The following is a 15,947-nucleotide window of genomic DNA, read 5'->3' as shown; positions in this document are numbered from 1 at the left end:
GCTTCGGGTGCTTTCTCTGTCTCTTCGAACTGCATTTTTTGCCTTTAGTATGTTTTGTCATTTTTTCCTGATAGCCAGACATGATGCACTGGGTAAAAGGAACTGCTGTAAATAGGCCTTTAGTAATGCGATGGTAAGGTGTGGGAGCCGGAGAAGCATTCTCCAGTCCCACGATTAGGTCTCAGCAGTCTTTCAGTGAGCTTTTACCTCACTGAACTTTACATGTGCTTCTTAGTCCCGCGTCCCCACCCTCCCCCTTAGGTGGGACAGGATGACGAGAACTGTCTGGAATGGGATATTTTCCTCCACCCAGGTCAGTTAGGCTCTGATAAAACCCTAGCAGGCTAGGTTCTAGAGATATAGTTTCTCCTGAGAGCAAACTGTGAAGAACAGAAATGTTCTGGCATTTTTTCAAAAATGATTCCCTTTCCCCTCCCCCTGCCAGAAGCACAAGGGGCTTTTTCTCTGAAATTCATTGTGAAGACCAAGATCCTGGAGGTAAAATTCCCCAAATTCCCAAAAGTGTGGAGGCCCCTCCTCTGCGTGGGTCCTCCTGGAGTTTTTAACTCTCAGAGCTGTCCACACTGAGCCTCCAGTGATTTGTCAATCACAGTTCAGGTTTTCCGACTCCAGCACCGGCTCTGGGGGAGGCTTCTGTTCGTGAATTTTTACGCTGGTGAGTTGTGATTCTCTGTACCCACCTGTCTGTCTCTCCAATTTGGGGGCAACAGTTAGCCCTGTGCCCTCACTTCTCTTAAGGACATAAGAAACGTTATTGATTTTTCCAGTCAGTTCCACATTTTACTTGCTAGGACAGACTGGTGACTTATAAGCTACTTACATGCTGGACTAGAAACCGGAAGTCATGATTTTTATTTTCACTTAAGCCAATTTGAAGTGGATTTCTGCTATTCGCAAGCAAAAGTATCCCACTGAGAACAGTAATACTTAGCTTGCACTTTCCCCAGCCATTAACTCTTTTAATGAGTAAGTCAAGGTCTAGAAATGGGATGTGATTACTAAGTTAAAGAAAGGGAGAAGAAACAGCCTGGGCCTCAGCTCAGAGATAAGCAATCCAATCCCTTTATTTTACATGTAGAAACACAGGCCATTTTCTCATACATTCTTGGTGAAACTTTTGTAAAGATGGTTTAACAACATCAATCACTTATAAACGTACAGAGCCTTTGATCCAGCAACGCTACTTCTAGAAATAGATCCTACTCACACAGGGGCACAAGTATGCTCACTGTGGCACTATTTCTAGGAAGAATCAAGAACAATCCAAATGTCCAACAATAAGGAAAAGATTAAATTGATTATGGTATACACTGCAGTGGAGTGCTTCACGGTCAACAAAAAGGATGAACTGGATTTATATGTACCCCATGGAAGTTCTCCAAGACATGGTGTTCAATTAAAAAAAAAAAAAGAAAGAAAAAAGCAGAACTCCTAAGAACATGGAGAGCATAATCTCATTTACATAAAAGACAAAATGAGGAACCAGTGCACGTGTGCATGTACATGTGTAGGAATGCAATACACAGACAGAGGACTCAAAAGGGTGTACACCCCACCATCCAACGGGTGACGTTCGTGTTTCATTTTGTGCCTTTCTGCATTGCGGCAATGCACTACAAATACATCTAAGCATTACTTGGCCAACAGACCCACAAACAAACAAAAGCCAGGGGACAGGCAGGGACCCGCAACATGCCAGAGAAAGATCTGGTTCGGATCTCAGACCTCCTGATTCCTACCCTGGACTCACTCCTCTACCATCTCTGAGTGTCCATAGCTGTTTCCTTTACTCACAGCGGCCACCATTTATCTTGGAGTCAGGTCACTGCAACCCTAGGAGGTACAGACCCTCACGCACATTTTCTAGATGAGAAGACTGAGGCTCCAGGAGAGGTTCCTGTATTTGTAGCCCTTGGTCTAATCTACAGAGAAAGACCTTTGTACCTCTGCTTGTGGTCCCTCATACCCAGAAGCCACTCAGGAAATGCCGGATGACCTAAAAGAACTGACCTGATACTCCTCCTCGGTAAGGCCCTCAGCCAGGGCATGCTGGCGCAGCTGGTCGGGGTCCTGGGCGCGGAAGAGGCGGCTGAGCAGCGCATAGATGTAGGGGGCCTCAGGGGAGGTCTGCAACAGCACAGCGAGGCCTCCATACCAGGCGGCCCGTGACAGATGGTGGGCATAGAGGCGCTCTGTGGGTGACAGCAGGCGGAAGGCCTCCCGGCAGTCCAGGCTAAACACACCGATGTCATTGGGCAGGATGTACTGGGCGTCCGCCATGGGCCCTGCTGAGAACCATCACCATCATCACAGCTATCATTTACCACACACCAACTACACACCTAGCTAAGCACTCTCATGGTCTCATTTAATCCTCCCCCAAACCCATTCACAGATATGCTAACTGAGGCTCAGAGGTTAGGTGACTCATGCGAAGATATTACAAAATACACTGGTGGGTCATATTTGGCCTGGGGCCCCTCAACCTTAAAGATTGAATTCAACTACCTAGTATTACAGATAGGGAAACTGAGTCCCAGAGAGGCTAGGAGCTTTGCCTACTAACACAAGGGAGAGGTCAGAAGCAGAGACCTGCATCTCTAGACTCCCAGCCCAGGCCCTTCAGGCTCCCCTTCTCCTTCTCTGACTTCTTAGCCTCCTCTTGAGAATTCTCCTGTAAGTTCTTCAATTCCACTCACTACTGTGTTCACAAGGATAGAGTTCCAGGCTACCAGCTGGAAGACCCAGGTTCCAAACCTGGTTTAACCCTAGACTCCTAAAACCAAGTCAGTTGTTTCACTTTTCTGTGCCTCAGTTTCCACCTCTGTAAAATGGGGGTGATAATAAGGCCAACCTCACCAGGAGGGCGCGCAATCTGTCTCACTCTCATCCTTCTAAATGCCTTTTCTTTGGCCCTCCCTCCTCCCACCGTCTCCCTGTGCTTCGCCAGGGGAGCTCCAGAGCCACATTAGTTCGGAGCTGGAAGAAAACTCATTTTACAGACAGAGAGACTGAGGCTTAGAGAGGCCACGAAACTTACCGAAGTCTCACAGTTCCGCTGGGACCCGGGATCTCCCAACCCAGCGCATTTTCCACACCGCCCTCCCTTAACCCGAATGAGCGTCCAGCCTCCCCCACCACTCCGGATGCTCCGCCCCAGTAGCACAACCCTCGGGGTTAACTCTTTGCTGCCCGGGAGGGTTCCTCGGCCTCGGGGCCGCGATGAATGTGGAAGGGGTACTGGATGAAAGGCAGAAAGAGAATAATCTTGCGTTCGGTCCAGACTCGCCCTGTCCCCCGAGGATGACGCATTGTGACCCCGAAACCCGGGCGCCGCTCCTCACCTGCAGCAGCTGCTCTCATCGCAAACTCACTTCCTGCTTCCGGCTCCCCCATTCATTGGGGCTCCACGAACTCCGCCCCCCGCGGCCAATTGCCGGGCTTCGGGGCCCGGATGAGCGTGAGCTCCAGCCAATAGGCGCACCACGGCGCGCTCCGCCGGCCCGCGGCTCCCCGCTCCCCGGCCCTACTGGGCCGCCGGCGGGACGGCCCCTGCGGCCTTAGCCTTTGTCCGCGAGGGTGCAGGCTCGGCGGCCGGGAAACTGAGTGGCCGGCCTGGGCGCGGCCCAGTCCCGGCAGACCGGGCTGACAGGGTCCCTTCGAGTCCGTGCGGGGCGGCATGGGTGTCAGGTACGGACCGGCAGGGACTTCCCCACAGAGCCCCAGCGCCGCTCTCCTTTGGGTCCCCGGACCTCAGTTTTGCAGGTACCTGCGCTCTGGAAGTGATGTGACTCCCTCTCCCTCACTGGATTCGAGGGTTAGGGGTGGAGACTCTTAGGACACTGCGAACCTACAAGGCCAGCTGCCGGGCCTGAGCTGAGGCGATCACCCCCGTGCGGGGACAAGTGCTTCACTGCACCGCCATCGATTCGCGGGGGCTTGGAAGGCAGCCGCTAAACATCTCTGAGCCTCAGTTTCCTCAGCACAAAGGGGCGAGGGGCCTGGAGTTGGTTGGTGCTTGCCCGATGCCTGATGGAAGGGAGAGCTGCCTGTGACCCCAAAAGGCTGCCCAGGACAGAACTGGGCCTGAGGTCCACCTTTGCACGTCTGGATGGACTCACAAGAGGACGACCTGGGTTGGGCATGGCATGTCCAAGTGCTGGCACCAGGCCCGGGCTCAGTGGGGAGCATTAAGAGGGGCCTGGGTCAGCATGGGCAGAGGCAGGCCATCTAAGGTCCAATCAGGCCCCCATCATCTACTGGCTGTGTGGCCTTGGGTGGGACACTTTACCTCTCTGAGTCTTCCTCAGCCAGAAAACCCAGCTAACAATTGACTCCACTCCGAAGGATGCTGTAGCCCTGAGTGAACTGATGACTGGGTAGTCTGCTCCCTAGTGTTATGCCCAGAGGGGCTGGAGAAAGGGAATACCTGAAATCCACACACTCTCCTTGCCCTACCTTTGCCATACCTGTGTCTGGGCTCACAGCAGCATCTGCCCACCATTGATGCCAGTTTCTCATTTATGAAAGTGCCCAAAGGCCTGCTTGACACAACAGTGCTGCTGTTGGCTCCAGTGACCATTATCATCACAGGGAGGAGCTCAAGCTCAATAAATTCTCTGTGTCCTTAGGAAAGTCCCACCTCTTCTTCCTATGCTTCAATTTTTATTGTCTTTAAAATGGGTATACTCCCCTGACTTGGGTGAATTTGAGATGGGCACCAGCAAAGGAGGTAGTGCTCTCTAGCCACCAATGGGCAGCTCAGGCTAGTAAAAGATCCCAGTATTCCTGGCATTCTCAAACAAGCAGCGTTTTTATGTTCACAGTTAATACACGAAGTCCTGTGTTAACAGCTTGACATGGAGGATATTTCATTCTTGTAACAACCCTGATAGGATATCATCATTTTACCCATTGTAGGAGATGGGGAAACTGAGGCTAATAGGTTCATTGACTTCCCTAGGACACCCAGGCTATCCTCAGGTGTCCCTGAACCGGGATCTAGCCTTCCTGAGAACTTCCACCACACTGTCCCCTCCACTGGCCCCAGCGCACACACGCATATAATCATACGAAGTCTACTCACTGGAGTCACGACCATCCCTAGGCTTGGTTCTTCCCTGTGGAAATGCAGGAAGGGAAGGTGAGGAAGTAACATTAAATACCTACTGTATTACAGGGCTCTCAGTACATTCACAGCCATCTGGTGATATAAGAATTGCTATTCCATTTAACAGGTGAGGAGACTGAGGCTCCAAGAGCTGGAAAGGGGCAGAGGTGGGCCAAGATCAGGGCTGTCTTACCCTCCACCACTACCTCCAAGTTCTCCCTGGGGTGGTACCATGCTCTTTGCTTGTCTCTCCTCCTTCCTCTCCTTGCTGGAAACAGAAGCGGAACATCCCCTACCTGGCTCCCAACAGGGTCAGAAGAGAGAACTGGATTCCCAGTGGTATGTGCGTGTGTGTGTGTAGGGGTTGCAGTATTCTCACATCTGCCTGATCAGGCAGCCCCATCTTGGCTCCCCCACTGTGGCATGTGATGCTCCGGGAGCCGGAATCTCATCACATCCCCTTTTCACCACCCACAGGAGCCCTCTGTCCTATTGAGAGCCCTGGGTCTGGTCTCTGTGGCCCCCACCACCTGTGTGAGCTGCAGCAGGCCCTCCCCTTGGAATCTATACTCCCTAAGGCTCTAGCGGCTGTCTTCAACTGGGGATATGCCCAGGTCAGGCCTGTACTTAGAAGCCTCATTTTCAGAAATTTTTTATACTCCAGAACCTCCATCTGCCGGTCTCCCTAGCTTGCTCCCCCCCCAGGAATTGTCTGAAAGCAACCCCAGCAGCACACTGAGCCTGCCTTGGCTCTCAGGGAGAGGTGCCACTTAGCCAAGATGAGTAAGGGTCCAGTTCGGACTTGGTCTCCATGGCAACTGAGGGCCACCAGGCCTCAGCCCAATGTCCTCACACCCCATGTCTCTTTTCTGCTGCTCCAGACCGGGCCCCTTGGTCGGTCAAGCATGTTCCCTGCCACATGTTTGCACATGCAGTTCCGGTGACCTGAGCTGCCCTCCCCATTCTCCCACCCCCGTCCAAGGAAAGCAGCACAGTGTGATGGAGGAGGCCAGGCTGAGGCCTGGCAGGCAGTCGCGGGTTTGAATCCCGGCTTGGCCACTTTCTAGCTGTGTGACTTGGCGCATGTGCCTTAATCTCCCCGTAAACAGAAATGGTAACACCTCCCCCTCCCCGGGGTTACTGTGAGGATTAAACAGCAAAGCCTCCTGGTTCGTGCTCCATTAACGTAGTTATGAGCAGAAGTAGCACCGCGCAGGGCATGGTGGGCACTTGGTAATAGTAGCCCTTCCGTCACAGCCAGCACTCTGGGAGCGCAAGTCCTCTCTCCTCCCTCCGCTCCTGACTGTCCACAAGCGAGGTTCCAAAGCCTCCATCCAGCATCTTCCCCATCAGCGTCAGCGCGGCCCGTAACCTCTTGCTCCAGCCTTCTTTCTGCCCCCACTACTGCCTCTGCTCCAGCCGCTCAACCCCTCACTCAGGTCCCTGCTTCCTCACACCTGAGCCTGTACTCAGCCTCCCCCCTGCCCAGAGCGCCATCCCCTTCGGTGGGGAGTTCCCACGCAAGCCCCCCTCACTCTCCCGCCCGCTTGGGAGACCTGCTCCACAGCCCTTGATGACTCTCTACTGCTGGGACACAGGAAACTGTGTTGTCGTCCGGCAATTTGGTCTGTCGTCCGCTAGACTGTGAATTCCACCGGGCAGGGAACCAAGTCTGATCGTCTCTGTGTTTCCAGAGCCCACTTGGCACGGAGTCCAGCCCATAGTGGGTATCAGCAGATGCCGGCCCCAGCCTGCTGCCCACCCGTCACTCATGCGGGGGCTGGCGGCACTGCACGCATGCTGGACACGTGGGATTTGTGAGGGCAGCTGAGCAGCAAGGTTTATAGAGGAACCCAGGGCAGCAGCAGGGTGAATATCTGGAGCTGGGTCGGCAGGCTCAGGGCATAGCCAGCCTAAGCTGGGGGTCAGGGACCCATGGCCCCTTCACTCCCCCAGGGACACAGTGTAGGCGGCATGATGTGGGACACCCCAGGAAGGGCCAGGGCATAGGGGTGGGCTTCCCTCCATCAGCCCAGGACAGAGCTGGTGCTGAGGGCCCCGTCATTCTGACTGGGGTAGGGGTTTCAGGGACCAGAGTTAAGAGGGGAGGAGCACAGCCCATCCAACACGTCCATCTGGTGTGGCTATGCACCAGCGGGTAGAGTCCCACATGCAGAGCTCCCTCTGGGCTGCAGGAGGTGGGGGACCTAGGTGGGCAGGTGGGCATGGCAGCCGGGGCCTGGGGGAGCCTAGTCCAGCGGTCCCTGGAAAATGAGGCGGACGCAGCCATGCTCGCCAGTGAGCCAGGCCCCACAAAAGGGGCAGGCAGCATGGAAAGCGTGGGTGCCATGGGGCAGTGGTGTCTGGGCCCAGTAGCGGGCAGTCTTCTCGGAACAGACGTGGCCGCAGGGTGCAAAGGCATGGCTGGGTGGCCCAGGGTCCAGACAGAGGCCGGCCTCCTGGCCAAGCCACAGGGGGACATAGGGCCCCACGAGGCGACAGAGAGGACACTCTCGCTCCTGGGGGCCCCGCTCTCTCCTGCAGCCCCAGCCGTGGTAGCCGTGGACGTGGCCACACCGGACGTAGACCCAGGGTTGCTGCTTGTCAGGTGCCGTGCGGCCCCGGGCCGGACTGGGGAAGGCCAGGGTGCTGAGGCCCACAGGGCACTGGGGCCGGGCCGCGTTCGCCTCCTGCCGCTGGGCCTCCAGCTGCTTCAGTGTGGGTGCCCTCAGCAGCCCCGCTGGTGTGCGCCACAGCAGAGTGGCCCCACACAGGTCAATGAGGGAGCCGTCCTGCAGCACATTGGACTCGTTTTCCACCTGCCAGAGACAGCAGAAGGGCCTTACTGCTCAAGAGGGCACCAAACCCCTGGCCGTCAGGCAGCCATCACCCCAGCCAAGCCACCTGTCCATCCCACCAAACCTGCCTGGACAGAACACCCTGGACAGGGGGCTAGGGCAGAGGAGAGGGGAGGCCTGGGGCAGAGGAGGGGTGAGGACGGAGGCAGAGGAGCCAGGAGGGCTGAGAAGCCACGTGGGAGGGCAAGTCAATGCTCCCAGGCATGCGCTGTCCCTCACAGTGGGACGTGGGCCTTGATCACTTCATCTGTCAAATCAGGAGATCTGGACCAAAATGAGACCCAGGCTCTCCTCTGAGGGCACAGTGGGAAACTCTTCTATCTGAAACACGGGGGACTCGGCCCATGGCAGCTGTCCTCATGGCTGTGGTTAAAAGCAAGGACTCTAGAGCTAGCCGGCCTGGGTGTGAATTCTGGCTTCACTGCTGACTAACTCTGCATCCCTGGTCGAGTAACTCAACCTCTCTGGGTCTTAATTCCCTTATCCTCAGGATGGATGCTACTTCCCATGCTTTCCGTTATCTCAAGTGGTTCTCACGGATCAACCATTGCAAACGCTTGGAACGGAACCTGGAACATAGTAGGTACTCCACAAGTGAATGCTAGTGAAATTCACAGGCACAGTTTTTAAAAATAACGTTTCCCCAACTCTCCCGGTAGAATCGATGCTCTGGAGAGAGAAGCCGTGCTCTTCCCTGAGATTTCGCCTCCACTGGCCCCATGTGCTCATACGCTGGAAGGGCTCTGCATGGCCCATTTGAGCAGCCTGGCCACATGACCTTGGGCTGGCCCCGACGTCTCTCTAGGACTCTCTCCTGGCTCCGAACCTTGGTTCTCTGATCTGTGCCACCGTCACCTGTCAGAACTCCTCCAAGGGCCCTTCCCCGCTAGGCGAGGATAATAAGGCTAAATCCGTCTGAACGTGAGAGACATGTTACAGACTGTCAACACTTTAGGCTATAAACTGCTCACACATGGGCCAAGTGTCATCCTCGTAAGAGGCTGTGATTTTTTCAGCTGCCGGCATCCCTAAAGTCACTTGGTACCGCAGTGTTTATGTCTGCTCTACCACACGCCACCCCACGGACCTCCAGCAGTATGTGGGCTATGTTTTGGGGACCGTGGTCTGGCCCTCTCTGTGGGGCAAGTGGTGCATGGCCCCCAGACGGAGCCTGCTGGGGCTCCCTTGTATCGGAGGGCAGGAGATCAGGGGGAAGGGCCCGGGAGGGATGGGGGGGGGGGTGGGCATGGAGCAGGCCACCTACCAGCTTCCCTCGCTGCTGTGCGGAGCGGCTGTCCCTCAGAGAGTACACGTTCCCACAGACCGATATCTCCCTCCAGACACCCGGGGCCGAGTCCTCAGAGAAGCCACCCGCTGGGTGCATCACCAGGACCCCATTGGTGGTTAAGCCGTCCATCAGACCGTCGGGGGTCCGCCACTTGGCCGCCCGCTCCTGGGACCACATGTGGGATCAGATCATATCTCCGAGTGGCCCCCGGCAGGCTGTGAGCCAGGGATGCTGCCCCTTTACCCTCATGGTCAGAGGTGGCCCAGAGAGGACTAGAATGGACGCTGCATGGCCACGGGCATCACCTGAACTCTAGGAGCCTCACGGTGCTCATTTTTTAAGTGGCATCACTAATGCCAGCCCAGGTCATGGTTAGGATGACTGCCGGGCTGGTCCATCCCCCCAGGGCGCTGCCCCTCCCTCCCCTACCCCTCTGCTCACTCTCAGATGAGGTGCCAGTCCCTGTCTGGGGGTGGGCTCACTCACTCCAAGGAAGATGTTGCTGGAGGCATCGAAACCAGCGGCGTAGATGCGGGCAGTATAGGGTGGCCGGCGGTCACAGAGGATGCGGCAGGCATAGCGGGAGATGGTGCTCTGGGCTGAGGGGCCCTCGGCAGCCCCTCCTCCAGGGGATGTGTCTGTTACCACAAAGTCGATCATGTTCTCCGTGGAGCGGCCAATCTGTGAGGAAGGGGAGAGCAAGCACAGGGGTGCCATGTGTGCAGGTCAATCCCACGGGCTTCCCAACCCTCCCACCGGGTTCCCAGCAGCTGCTCTGCTTGTAGGGTCACCAAACAATGAGGAGGAGCCCTCTGGGCTCTCAGCTGGAGTCGCCAAATCCAGTCACTGGGGTCTGGGGTCTTCTCTGTCTCCCCCACTCAATAAAAATGAGTTGATTTATTTGATAGACCAGTGAAAAGGTGACACCCAGTCTGGGAGTGCCCAAACATTAGCAGCAAATAGCAAATTTTTTGTATGTACTAGCTACCATGCCAAGCACTTCATGTACAATACCTCCGCTAATCTACCCGATAATTCCATGGAGTGGGTACGTTATTGGCCCCACTGTACAGATGAGGAAACTGAGGCCCAGAGCGAGTACGTTAAGTGACTCTTGCCCAAAGTCACCTAGCTGGTAGGTGATGGAGCTGGGATCTGACCCAGGCAGTATGACTCTCACGCCACACTCTGAACCCCTAAGCTGCATGGCCTCCCGTGGCCTGGGTGTCGGGTCCTGGGTTTTAAATTTTGATGTAGCCACTGATTTGCTGTGTGACTCCAGGAAGTCAACAGCCCTTCTTGGACATCCCACTTCTTCATCTGGAGTGTAGTCGATTACACTGAGTGCCCCCAAAGCAACTTCACCACGGCCTTCAGTCTTCCAGGTTCACCCTGGAATGCCCGCAGAGCTGCACATCGAGGCCTGGTGGCCCAGTGGCCAAGAGGCGCACAGAGGGGCCTGAGCCATACCTGGAACATGTCCGTGTCGCTGTCATGTGTGTACTCGACGATGACCGAGTGGCTCCGGGACAGCGTGTACGAGATGCTGTGCTGGCCGCGGTTACTCAGTGCCTGGTGGGGAGAAAGGAGAAGTCACTTCCCAGGGCATGTGGCCAGGAGAAGTGTGAGCCTCGGAGCCAGAGGCTGGAACCCAAAGCCCACTGGCCAAGGCCAGCGAAGGGGCAGCTCTACCCTTGCCGAGGATGTACTGGGCAGCCGGCACTATACGCAGGTTACCTTATTTGACCCCTATAGCCACCCCAAGAAGGAAACATCATTATCATGCCCATTTTACAGTGGAGGGAACCGCAGCTCAGAGGGGAGAAGAAACTGTCCTAAAGACACACAGCTGGACACGGGAGAGCCTGTATCTCAACCCAAGTCCTCTGAAGCCAAAGGCTTTTCCTTTGTCATTGCTGTGTGATTGTCACGTCCCTTCTCTGAGCTGTGGCTGCCTCGAAATGATGCTGATCATTTTCATGCAGTGGCTGGGGTCTGGTCATCATAGAAACATTCTGCAAACTGTAACGCATAGTACATTACAAAGGATCTCCCCTCGGCACCATTTCTCTGGTAGCCCAAGGCAGCGAGTGAGGACACGGTGGGCTCCCCTATTCTGGTGGGGCCGTGGGTGGGTAGGACCGGGAAGGCCGAAGACCTGGGACTTAGGTGGGGAGCGCAGGACCTCTGTCCAGGTCCACTGGGACAAGCTGCTTGCCTTGGATACGAGCGGTGTGGAGATGTGGTGCATGACGTCAGGCTTCACGCCGTTGGCATGGGGCCGGCGGCTCAGCGCCAGGCGGCTTCTCCGGCGACCCTTGTCCCCACTTGCCAGACACCCGTTGTAGCTGTGGATGTAGGGGTTTAAAAAGAAGGGGTTGCAGGGAGAAAGAGAGAGAGAGAGAGAGAGAAAGTGAGCCCCTGAGAGATTTGGAGGAACTGCCAACTTCTGGGCAGAGTCTCCCTTCATAAATAAGCCCTACAACCACCTGAAACTAGGAGACCCTACGTTATCAAATCAGTGCGCTTGGGGAGTAGGGTGAGGGGCAGAATATCTTAAAAGGCCTTTCATTCAATTATCCAGGTTTCCTGGACACCTGACTGGTCAGCTGCTGGGCCCTGGGGTGCCACAGAGCGCACATCGCAGGTCAGTTCTGTCCCCTCGCTGGCAGAGAAGGGGTGTCCTGAGTTTTTCAAGGAAGCTGGGCACCAACTACACCACAGGCCCAGAGGCAGGAGAAAGGAATGCTCGGATCAGGTTTCTGAGAGGGCTAACCCATTTACTAGGCCTTGAAGAACTGGAAAGGATTCACCTTTACAGCAAACTGTCATTTACGACACAAGTACGACTGGAAACCAGAATGAAAGAAAAAACAGACCCACAATGCCACCACCTCCATATATCCATACATGTCAAATTTCTACCTTCCTTCCAGCTTTTATCCGGAGGGACTGACTGTGGAAGGCAAAGATGGGGTGAGTCACAGCCTTGATCACTGCCATGTAGTGGAGCCTCCCGTGTTCCTGGTGCTTCACGTTATTAATTACTAATGGAATCCATGCAATGTCCTGCCAGGCAAGTATCTTTCTTCCCATTTTACAGATGAGGAAAATTGAGGCTCAGGGAGGTAAAATGACCTGCCCGAGGTCCCAGGCTAGTAAGTGAAAAAGTCAGAGATTTGAACTCGGGTCTGTCTGACTCCGGCCTCTCTTGCAGAAGCCCTTCCAGAGGGAAGGCTCACCCCAAGCAAAGGGCCTGAGGCTGGCAGGGTTTGGTGAGATCAGGGAGTGGTGACTTGGGTGTGAGCTTAAGTAGAGGCAGATGAAGCTGGCGGAAGGGCCCTGAACACCAAGCTTAGGAGTCTGGACTTTATTCTGCGAGACTAGGGAGCCACAGAAGGTTCTGGAGCAGGGAGTAGCAGGATGAAGAGCTGCTAAATACAGACAAAGACCACTTGAATCAGAGTTTTCTCTTGAGCTTGTTAAAATGTAGATTCCCTGGCTCCACCCATGGAGATTCAGATTCTGTAGGTTGGGGATGGGACTATCAGTGGGGCTTTTCAATATGCTCTCTGGGTGGCTCTATAGCCAGTGTGGGGCTTCACTGCTCTACTGAGAAAAAACAGCTGCCAAGAGGGCCTCTACCCTTAGGTCTGCACTCTCCCTCATCGGTGGCCTCGCCCTCAGCTGGAAAATCTGCCCTTCCTTTGGGACACCAAGCAGCTGTTTTTCTCCTGCGAGCAGCCCTGAGAGGGGCAAAATCACTTTTGGCCTCAGAAGTTCTTCCCACTTATGGGGTGTGGGGCAGTTCTGGACACAGGCTCGGGGCTCAGATGGGCCTGGCTTAAATCCTGGCTCTTCCACTTATCACATGACCTCTGTAAAATGGTGCTAATTAATCAGGACCTACCTCGCAGGTTCATTGTGAGAACTAAATGAGATAAAGCATTTAAAAATGCTTGGCACAGGGTTTGACATATATAGCAAGCCGTTGATAAATGTTAACTTATTAGGAAAAAGCACATGGTATATACATGTCAGCAAACAGTGGCCATTATTATTTCTAAATAATCATAATGATAGCATAGCTTATCAAATATCTTCTGGGCAGATGGCAGAGAGAGAGGCCAAAAGGAGGTGTGGATGGGGGAATAAGAAGAGGGATCTGTGCCTGGGGGCAGTGCTACTGGGTGATGCAAGGATCCTGGTCAGGCAGAGACCAGGAAGGGGTGAGGTCTAGCCACCAACTCACATCGCTTCCCCTCTCCTGGCCTCAGGTTTCTCATCTGTAGCATGAGGGTCAGCTGCGGCTTAGTCAAAGTGCACTAGACCTAGAGTAAGAAAGACCTAGGTCCAAATCCCAGCCCTGCCACTTACCAGCTGTGTGCCCTTGGACCAGTCACTTCCCCTCTCTGAGCCTCGGTTTCCTCACCTCCTTCCTCACAGCATCTTTGTGAAGATTGAAATGAAATAATGTCCGTGAAAGGGCTTGGCACAAGCCTGCCTCCCAGAACACTGGATATGTGCCAGGCACCGTCCTACGTGCTTTACAGAAATCACCTCATTCATTCCTCTGACAACCCTCTGAGGTATTATTATCGTCCCTATTTGTAAGATGGGAAAATGGAGGCACAGGGAAGTTAAGCAACTTGCAGAGGCAGGATTTGAACCAAGCATTTTTGCTGGAGAACCAGAGTTCTTCACCCCAGACTACGATACGCTAGGTGCTTTATGAAAGGCAGATGGTGCTACTTCTTTTCTGATCAGAAACTTAGGTGGGCAGTTAGAGTTTTCTCAGCAATTTATAAAAAATGGGAAAATAAAATAACAGGAATTGAGGTGGGTTTGGTCAATTCTGTCTCTCAGTTGGGAAGGTGAGAAGGGACAAACAGCAGAAGGTCATATGTGGGGAGAGCTGGGGCCCTTGGTCTGGTTGCCCTGGGGGTGCCTGGTGCCCTGCCCCACCTGGACCAGGGTCGCTCACCCCAGGACTATGAGTTCGCCATACTTGATGGGCTCCTCGCCTGGCTGTGCATCTTCACCAGAAGAGAGGACACAAGAGCCCTGGCTCCCTGGATGCCGGAGATCTGAGGTTCGGGGAGACCCCACTTCAGGGTTTCCTTCTAGCACCATTCTGGGCAGAGTGGGAGAGGAGAAAAAGAATTTTGCAACCTCCCATCCCAACCCCCTCAACGCCAGCTCAGGCCTGCTGCAGGGCCACCTAGGCTAAGGCCAAAGTGACCTTTCACCACCTCTGTTGCTATGGCAACTGCTCCACCTCTGCCTCCTTTAAACTGTCCCGGGGTTGCTGGGATACCAGAGAAGGGAAATGGGTGGGATGGAACCAAGAGGAGAGGGCCCCACATTCAGAGGGTCAGGATGTTTGGTGGGGCCAGCCGGTGGACCAACATGGGGTGGCCAGAGGCTTCTTTCTGGCCAGGACACCAGCCTGGGATCTGCTTGGAAGAGGGACACCTCAGGAGTTAGAGAGGACCCTTATTCCTCATCTTAGACTCAGCTCCTGGATTTGGCTCTTGGCCCCAGTGCCTCTGAGTAACCCTTCTGTCGGGTTTTGGGCATCTATCTATCCATTTTAATCATTCAGCCCCTTTGCAGGTCTAGGCCTCTGTCTGTCTGTCTTTTTTCTCAATGACTCTCTGTCCTCCTGGACTGTCCTTTTCACCGTCTCTCTTCCCACCCTCCTCCCCATCTCCGTCTGTCTGGCCACATTCCTCTCCCCATCCATCTGCCTCAGTCTCCCCACCTTGGCCTCACCCGGCGGGCAGGCCTCTGGACCCCTCCCGGGTGCGCGCCCACTCCCTCCCCCAGGTGTCTGTCTGCAGTCCCAGAGCCGCCCGGGTCTCTGGAGGCCTGTGGGGGCGGCGCTCCCCCCTCCAGCTGGGGCTGCAGCAGAGCCCGTCTCCGCAGGAAGCCTGTTTGGAAAACATCCCCGCGCAGGAGGGACTGCGCTGGGGCAGGCCCGCGCCCCGCGCCCGGGGCAGGCACAATGACGGCCCAGCGCATACGCAGATACACACCCGGCGGCCCCTCGCCACAAACACGCGCGCGCACGCACACAGTCCCGCACACCCCGAGCCCCGCGGGCAGTGCCCAGACGGGCGCCGAGCCCACCCGGGACCCGAGAGCGCGCAAACAGCCCCCCACGACCGCCCTGGGACCCACTCCCCCTGCCACCCCCAGACACGCAAACACGCCCCCCGCGCCCGCCCGGGCCCGCCCGGCGCAGCCCCCGCCCCCTCCGCCCCGGCGGTCTCACCTGGCCGCGCTCCCGGTCCCTCTCGGCGCCGCTCCCTTCGCGCCTCGCCCCTGCTCGGCCCCGGGGCCGCTGCGGCGGGATGGGCCCGGCCCGCGGCGGCTCCGCGCTGCCTCGTCACGGGGACACCCGGGGCCGGGAGAGGGGGCGAACGCGAACCGCCACACTCCGCCCCCTGTCCCGATGCCCCGCCCCGTTGGGACCGCCCCCGGAGCCCCGCCCCACCCGAGACTCCGCCCCTTGCGGCGAGGCTTAACTTTAGTCAACAGAGCCCGGCCCCTCTGGGGAGACCACGCCCCCTCCCTCACCCCGCCCCAGACTCTGGGAAGCTCCGCCCACCACTCTGTCTCAGGAACTCCCTAGCCAGTCTTCGCTGGTTCGGGGACTCTCCGGTAT

At 55.8% G+C, this 15,947-nt stretch overlaps 2 protein-coding genes across 6 annotated transcripts in view; both read right to left on the bottom strand.

Annotated features, from left to right (window-relative positions):
* The window catches only part of DPP3 (dipeptidyl peptidase 3), a 39,781-nt gene extending 32,933 nt beyond the window's left edge, over positions 1-6,848 (bottom strand). Inside the window, exons 1-2 of one of the 4 annotated variants that reach the window (XM_032414451.1) lie at positions 3,366-6,848; positions 2,032-2,309 (exon numbers count right to left, since the gene is read on the bottom strand). In XM_032414451.1, coding sequence (XP_032270342.1) covers positions 2,032-2,309; positions 3,366-3,417 — 330 coding nt within the window. In that variant the 5' untranslated portion in view covers positions 3,418-6,848. The other 3 variants (XM_032414452.1, XM_032414453.1, XM_032414454.1) reach the window with 3 other exon arrangements.
* Positions 6,849-6,945: 97 nt separating this feature from the next.
* Positions 6,946-15,677, bottom strand: PELI3 (pellino E3 ubiquitin protein ligase family member 3). Of its 2 annotated transcripts, XM_032414455.1 has the most exons (8): positions 15,555-15,677; positions 14,262-14,411; positions 13,655-13,726; positions 11,496-11,625; positions 10,748-10,849; positions 9,764-9,958; positions 9,254-9,442; positions 6,946-7,950 (listed from the first exon to the last, which is right to left on the bottom strand). In XM_032414455.1, the coding sequence occupies exons 2-8, from the start codon at positions 14,408-14,410 to the stop codon at positions 7,381-7,383; spliced, it is 1,407 nt and encodes a 468-aa protein (XP_032270346.1). In that variant the 5' UTR covers position 14,411; positions 15,555-15,677; the 3' UTR covers positions 6,946-7,380. The 2 variants fall into 2 exon arrangements, with proteins under 2 accessions (XP_032270346.1, XP_032270347.1); XM_032414456.1 differs by lacking the exon at positions 13,655-13,726.
* Between the last annotated feature and the right edge of the window lie 270 nt (positions 15,678-15,947).

This window comes from Phoca vitulina, unplaced genomic scaffold (genome assembly GCF_004348235.1).
Source record: "Phoca vitulina isolate PV1807 unplaced genomic scaffold, GSC_HSeal_1.0 scaffold16, whole genome shotgun sequence".
In the NCBI taxonomy this organism is placed as follows: domain Eukaryota; kingdom Metazoa; phylum Chordata; class Mammalia; order Carnivora; family Phocidae; genus Phoca; species Phoca vitulina.
The sequence above is the reverse complement of the archived record's forward strand: the minus strand, read 5'-3'. Positions and strand labels throughout refer to the sequence as shown.

Bases quoted from the DNA above. Each gene is read 5' to 3' on its own strand.
- PELI3 (XM_032414455.1), bottom strand. From the start codon at position 14,410: ATGGTGCTAGAAGGAAACCCTGAAGTGGGGTCTCCCCGAACCTCAGAT. The intron at 13,727-14,261 runs GTGAGCGACCCT...ATCTTCACAAAG, and splicing joins GGCGAACTCATAGTCCTGGG to ATGCTGTGAGGAAGGAGGTG. The intron at 7,951-9,253 runs GTAGGTGGCCTG...TGTCTCTGGCAG, and splicing joins CACAGCAGCGAGGGAAGCTG to GTGGAAAACGAGTCCAATGT.